At 43.3% G+C, this 7,286-nt stretch overlaps 1 protein-coding gene across 1 annotated transcript in view; it reads right to left on the minus strand.

Moving 5' to 3' along the window:
• Positions 1-7,286, minus strand: part of LOC111951330 (dedicator of cytokinesis protein 4-like) — a 137,492-nt gene that overhangs the window by 35,420 nt on the left and 94,786 nt on the right. The window contains 8 exon segments of the mRNA XM_070434705.1: positions 218-295; positions 1,535-1,567; positions 1,570-1,623; positions 1,626-1,671; positions 2,520-2,587; positions 2,590-2,654; positions 3,129-3,198; positions 3,201-3,275. Of these exon segments, the coding sequence (XP_070290806.1) occupies positions 218-295; positions 1,535-1,567; positions 1,570-1,623; positions 1,626-1,671; positions 2,520-2,587; positions 2,590-2,654; positions 3,129-3,198; positions 3,201-3,275 (489 nt within the window).

Consider the following 7,286-nt stretch of genomic DNA (forward strand, 5'->3'; position numbering starts at 1 on the left):
TGTATTCATGATATCCATAGTGTTCAATGATTCCTTCCTATTACTGTGAACTTAGTGACCCCTCTCTCCCATCGAACCTCTTCCTCAACCCCTGTGCACATGACTGTTCCTCATTACGCACACACACACTCCTGCTACTGCGGAGTCATCAGTCAGATTCTGGCTGAGTGGTGTGTGTGAGTGTGTGTAGCCTTACCCTCAGGTCATCTTGCTGCTGTGAAGGCCTGCAGGAGCTGCTGGTAATGTTTATCACTCATCTGTCTGAGGAGAGCCAGCAGGCACGCCACAAACCCCCCTGTGGACAAGAGAGAAGAGAGAGACAGACAGACAGAGACAGAGAGAGAAATGGCGAGAGAGAGACAGAGAAGAGAATGGAGAGAGAGAGAGAGAGACAGAGAGAGAAATGGAGAGAGAGAGAAATCGGAGAGGAGAGAAGAGAGAGAAATGGAGAGAGAGAAATGGAGAAGAGAGACAGAGAGAGAGAGACAGAAGAAGAGAGAGACAGAGAGAGAGAGACAGAGAGAGAGAGACAGAGAGAGAGAGACACACAAAGAGAGAGAGAGAGAGAGACAGAGAGAAATGAAGAGAGAAGACAGAGAGACAGATAGAGAGAGACAGAGAGAGAGACAGAGACAGCGAGACAGAGAGAGACAGCGAGACAGAGAGAGAACGAGACAGGGAGAAGACAGCGAGACAGAGAGAGACAGCGAGACAGAGAGAGAGCGAGACAGAGAGAGACAGCGAGACAGAGAGAGACAGCGAGACAGGAAAGAGACAGCGAGAGACAGAGAGAGAGAGAGAGAAAGACAGAGAGAGAGAGAGAGAGAGAAAGACAAGAGAGAGAGAGAGAGAGAAAACAGAGAGAGAGGAGAGAGAGAGACAGCGAGACAAGAGAGAGCAGCGAGACAGAGAGAGGACAGCGAGACAGAGAGAGAGAGACAGCGAGACAGAGAAGAGACAGAGAGAGACAGAGAGAGACAGCGAGAGACAGCGAGAGACAGCGAGAGACAGAGAGAGACAGAGAGAGACAGAGAGAGACAGAAGAGAGACAGAGAGAGACAAGAGAGACAGAGAGAGACAGAGAGAGAAGAGAGAGACAGAGAGAGAGAGAAGACAGCGAAAGACAGAGAGAGACAGCGAAGACAGAGAGACAGAGAGACAGAGAGACAGACAGAGAAGAAACAGCTGTTAACATCTGGGACATTGGCCACATATACTATATCTACAATGAGAGAGATGGAAGACCATGTATCTCGATGTAAGACCTGTAAATACTACAGTACAGAACAGGATGGGAGAGAAATAAATGTTATTTTCTACTTTTTTAGGTGGTGTTGACATTTTGCAAAATGTGAAATGGAAATGTAAGAGAATGGTTCTCTCTGAAACTCAGCTGTGGTTAAGAGCAGGACAGAAGTACAGCTCTTTTTGACCACAAATGCAGTTTCAATCAGTGACCTTAAACCTCATGCTATATTTAGAATGACTAGCAGTTAGACACACACACACACAAACACACAGAACACACACACACTGACCGTGATGTCCTGGAACTGCAGTCTCATATGGTCCCGGCTGGTTGTGGCCTGTTAGTGATCTCAAGGATGGTCCTCATCAGTAAACCAGCAGACTGTCCACTATCGATCCACCCTCCTCGAAAACCACCGGCTCCTAGGACACACACAAGTCATATTAACTTTCACACAGGTACATATGGTACATATCATGCCTGAAGTTTGCAATGTGTACACACACACACGCACATTACCCATACAGACAGTATGAAAACATACGGGAACAAAAATAGACCACTACCAATACTTAAACAAAATTGGACACACATTAGTGTGTGTGTGTGTGTGTGTGTGTGTCAGAATGGCTGCTCCTGCTGTCACTTCATCTTAGCCATGGTTCACAGCCCGGTCTCTCAGAGAAGAGAGTGGTGTGTGTGGTGTGTGTTGTGTGTGTGTGTGTGTGTGTGTGTGTGTGTGTTGTGGTGTGTGTGTGTGTGTGTGTGTGTGTGTGTGTGTGTGTGGTGTGTGTGTGTGTGTGTGGGTGGTGTGACTAGCTGCTTCTCAGCCAAACAGCCAGCACCATGTCAAGGTCAGGACGAACTTAACACGCTCACAGGGACAAACTGCCACATCCACACTTGCATGTTCATTGATTGATTCCAATTGGATTGTTTATTTTCTGGCACCTAGCTATCTGTTAGCTTCCTTACTTGATCAATGAGACCAGAATTTATTGGACTCTAATGTCAGTCTGGCAGGTTTTGCTAGTTTGTTTTTAAAACGCCACGCAAACAACAAAGCGGTGTTCAGATCACAATACACATTGTTGTCATCAAATATCCAAGGGAACAATAAAATGTTCAGCAATGCCTTCTTGAGCTATTAACAGTGAGTTAGGTGACCTCGATCTCAAATCGTGCACAATTTGTCGTCCGCCCATGACTAAACGTGAGGTGCGCCTAAAAGACTACACTACCCATGGTGCTCTGCTGTAGCTGTACTCACGGTGGCGACAGAGTCGTACTTCCTGACGAGAGAGAGCATGCTGGTGAGGATACGGGCACACATCACAGGTCTCTCTGCTCCTGCATGTGGGCCTGCAACAGACGCAACACCACCGGGAGCAGGATGCACTCGACTCTGGAATACACACAAGTACACACCACTTGAACATGAAAATACACACACACACACTCACAGACACAGCGGACACAAAATTACTAGCATGTATGTTCTGCTCAAACACCTGTTTTAAATTTTTTATCCCTCTCTTGGGTGTGATTTTAAACCCCTAGCCTTGCCTCTGAGCATGCAGCTAATAAAATGTTACCACGGATATTTGTGCGAGTATATAATTACCATTACCTACAATTAACTGCAAGTGTGCCTGTGTAGGTATGTAATTACTAGCAATGTGCATAATCATGTGCGCGATATGTGTGTTTGTGTGTGTGCGTTACATAACTCCCAAAGTTTGCTTGTGAGTGTGTGTAAGGTTATTAAATATTGTGTGTGTGTGTTGTGTGTGTGTTGGTGTGTGTGTGTGTGTGTGTGTGTGTGTGTGTGTGTGTGGTGTGCGTGTTCCTACCTGTGTTGTGTACAGCTGCTCTCCACGTCTTGGCAATACAATGTAGCTTGACGGCTTCCAGGGGGCACTCAGCGTGAGCGGTGGCGGGCAGGCTGCCAGCGTCTCCCTGACGAAGCCTGCCACCTCCCTCACAGTGAAGACTTCAGCAGCTCCCCGTACACCGCAGGAACGTCCTCAGGAACACCGCCGGGAATACACAGACATAAACAGACACTGTATAAATATACAGTGCTTGCGAAAGTATTCATCCCCCTTTGACATTTTTTCCTATTTTGTTGCCTTACAACCTGGAATTAAAATGAGAATTTGGGAGTTTGGTATCATTTGATTTACACAACATGCCTACCACCTTGAAGATGCAAAATGTTTTTTATTGAAACAAACAAGAAATAAGACAAAAAATCTGAAAACTTGAGCGTCTATAACTATTCAGCCCCCAAAGTCAATACTTTGTAGAGCCACCTTTTGCAGCAATTTACAGCTGCAAGTCTCTTGGGATATGTTCTATAAGTTTGGCACATCTAGCCACTGGGATTTTTCCCATTCTTCAAGGCAAAAACTGCTCCAGCTCCTTCAAGTTGATGGGTCCGCTGGTGTACAGCAATCTTTAAGTCATACCACAGATTCTCAATTGGGTTGAGGTGGGCTTTGACTAAGCCATTCCAGACATCTTAAATGTTCCCCGTAAACCAACTGCTTTAGCAGTCGGCTGGGAAGGTGAACCTCTGTCCCTCTCAAATTTCTGGAAGACTGAAACAGGTTTCCTGCAAGAATTCCCTGTATTTAGCACCATCCATCATTCCTTCAATTCTGACCAGTTTCCCAGTTCCCTGCCGATGAAAAACATCTCCACAGCATGATGCTGCCACACCATGCTTCACTGTGGGATGGTGTCTCAGGATGATTAGGTGTTGGATTTGCACCATAGTGTTTTCCTTCGATGGCCAAAAAGGCTCAATTTAGTCTCATCTAACCAGAGTACCTTCTTCCATATGTTTGGGGGAATTTCTGGCCACTCTTCCTAAAGCCCACTCTGTGGAGTGTTCGGCTTAAAGTGGTCCTATGGACAGACTACTCAAATCTCCGCTGTGGAGCTTTCCAGCTCCTTCAGGTTTATGGTGCTCCGTGGATGTCCTGACCTGTTTTGGAGAGCTCCTTGATCTTCACTGGTGTCGCTTGCTTGGTGGTGCCCCTTGCTTACTGGGTGTTGCCAGACTCCTGGGGCCTTTCAGAACAGGTTATATATACTGAGATCATGTGACACTTAAATAAAGTCACCTGTGTGCAATCTAACTAATTATGTGACTTCTGAAGTAATTGGTGCAACAGATTCTTATTAGGGCTTCATAGCAAAGGGGTGAATACATACGCACGCAACACTCTTCCGTAAAAAAAATTTTTGGACTATTTTGTGTATTCCATACATGAAATCTAAATAAAAATCGAATTTAAATTACAGCTTGTTAATGCAAACAACATAGGAAAAACGCCAAGGGGACGAATAATTTTACAAGTAGCTACTGCCACCACTTTATAGAAATTAGCCAAGCACTTTACCCCTCTACCAAATGCGTAGCTATAAATGCAGAGGATGCGCACAGTGCAACAATATGATGAAGTGTCAATATTTCTGTCACCACACACAGGAAAAAAGGTTCCAAATAAATGACATTATTACGTGTTCCACCACCCATGTTATTACATTATTAAATGTCGCATGTGGCTCTGTTATGTCGTAAAACCACCCGCTCTCTCAACAGAGAATTAGTGAACATAAAAGTTCAATCAGGAGAAACGACAGGGATTATCCAGTCGCTGTACATTCATGACATGAAGCATGACATTTCCACCTTAGATTTTGTGGCATAAGAAAGTTAAGATATCAGACAGGGAGGTGATATATAATACTCTGAGTAAAAGAGAATGTTTTTGGATTTTCACCCTCCAGACATTGTTCCAAAAGGATTAATGATGAAATGCCTTGTATGTTATGCTGTGAATTGGAACATGAAATGTGTGTCTCTTGTAGATTATTCTGACGTTTTTCATATGATGTACCAATGACTAATGAACTTGCTATGTCCTCATTGAGAATTATACAGAAGTGTTCAATACGCCTTATACACTTTTGTAATATTTATGAAATGCACATTGTTATATTTTGGTAGCACTTATTTATTTTCCTTTGCCTCCAACCCCTTCGATGTGTAGAACGGATGTGGGTGAGCCAGGTCTACATAAGGGTGCAACTTTCAAAAAATCCCAAAAGCTCTGACAAAGCTCTGACGAAGGCCGTGTGGCCGATACGTAAGCTTATTAAATATCGGTGATACTATCAAGAGCAGTGTGCGGTTTCCTTTTCCTTCAACAAGTAGCTATCTAACAGTATGTAGTACAGGTTTCTACCGAAAGTGACTTACGGTTAACACATAAGCTACTTTATAGTCAGTATACTGTATGTGCCTTATGATAAAATGTTACTCAAACCATATACAGTTATGTGTAGGACCCCAACACACTTATCTAGGAGGCTTTTACCTAAAGTCATCAACAGTTACAGTAACAAATAGGATACTGTATATTCAGTAAATGTGGCCCATGAGAAATCAAACCAATCATAACCAACGCTTCAACCGATACAGTCTAGGACCCCAACACACACAGCAGAACGTCTATTCTATGCCTGTACAGAAACACAATTCCACGACAGTATAATATAAGTTATATCTTGATATCCCTTATCTCTAACCTACAGTGCCTTCAGAAAGCATTCCTACCCCTTGACTCAATCCACATTGTGTTGTGTTATAACCCACCAGATAGCATATGAACGTGTCATAAGCAATGGCAAAATGTGTAGAATTGAGACTGGGTTTTTGTGGGTACTATTTAATGAAGCTGAGGACTTGTGAGGCGTCTGTTTCTCAAACTAGACACTCTAATGTACTTGTCCTCTTGCTCAGTTGTGCACCGGGGCCTTCTCTTTCTATTCTGGTTAGAGCCAGTTTGTTCTGTGAAGGGAGTAGTACACAGCGTTGTGCTAGATCTTCAGTTTCTTGGCAATTTCTCGCAGGGAATAGCCTTAATTTCTCAGAACAAGAATAGATTGACGAGTTTCAGAAGAAAGGTCTTTGTAATCGAACCCACAAATGCTGATGCCCCAGATACTCAACTAGTCTAAAGAAGGCCAGTTTTATTGCTTCTTTAATCAGTACAATAGTTTTCATCTGTGCTAACATAATTGCAAAAGGGTTTGCTAATTATCAATTTCCCTTTTTAAAATGATAAACTTGGATTAGCTAACATTGGATTAGCTAACATAATGTACCAGGACTTTGCTGATAATGGACCTCTGTACGCCTATGTAGATATTCCATAAAAAATCTGCCACTTATAGCTACAATAGTCATTTACAAAATTAACAATGTCTACACTGTATTTCTGATCAATTTTATGTTATTTTAATTGACAAAAAATGAGCTTTTCTTTCAAAAACAAGGAAAATTTGAAGTGCCCCCAAACTTTTCAACGGTAGTGTATATGCAAAGGTATGTGGACACCCCTTCAAATTAGTGTATATGGCTGTTTCAGCCACACCCGTTGCTGACAGGTGTATAACATCGAGCACACAGCCATGCAATCTCCATAGACAAACATTGGCAGTAGAATGGCCTTACTGAAGAGCTCAGTGACTTTCAACGCGGCACCGTCATAGGAAGCCACCTTTCCAACAAGTCAGTTCATCAAATTTCTGCCCTGCTATAGCTGACCCGGTGAACTGTAAGTGCCGTTATTGTGAAGTGGAAACGTTTAGGAGCAACAATGGCTCAGCTGTGAAGTGGTAGGCCACACAAGCTCACAGAATGTGAGTGCTGAAGCCCGTAGCACGTAAAAAATTCTGTCCTCGGTTGCAAATGTGTAGTGTAGCATGAGAAGAGCTTTAAAATATATATATATTTTTTCATCTCTGCCCCATGGCAAATGTGTAGAATTGAAGGTAATTAGATGTAAAACTGCTAAATAAATCTCATCCTCATGGCAAAATTGGAATTTACATTTATGCTGATCTCCAATCCCAAACCACTGGTCTTCATGGAGAGTTTGCCATGTAGGCAGCATTCATTAATGCCTCCAACACACCTAATCCAGAGGTGCCATCAACAGCAGCACAGTGTAATACAGGA

The sequence above is a fragment of the Salvelinus sp. IW2-2015 genome, linkage group LG24 (genome assembly GCF_002910315.2).
Source record: "Salvelinus sp. IW2-2015 linkage group LG24, ASM291031v2, whole genome shotgun sequence".
Lineage (NCBI taxonomy): Eukaryota > Metazoa > Chordata > Actinopteri > Salmoniformes > Salmonidae > Salvelinus > Salvelinus sp. IW2-2015.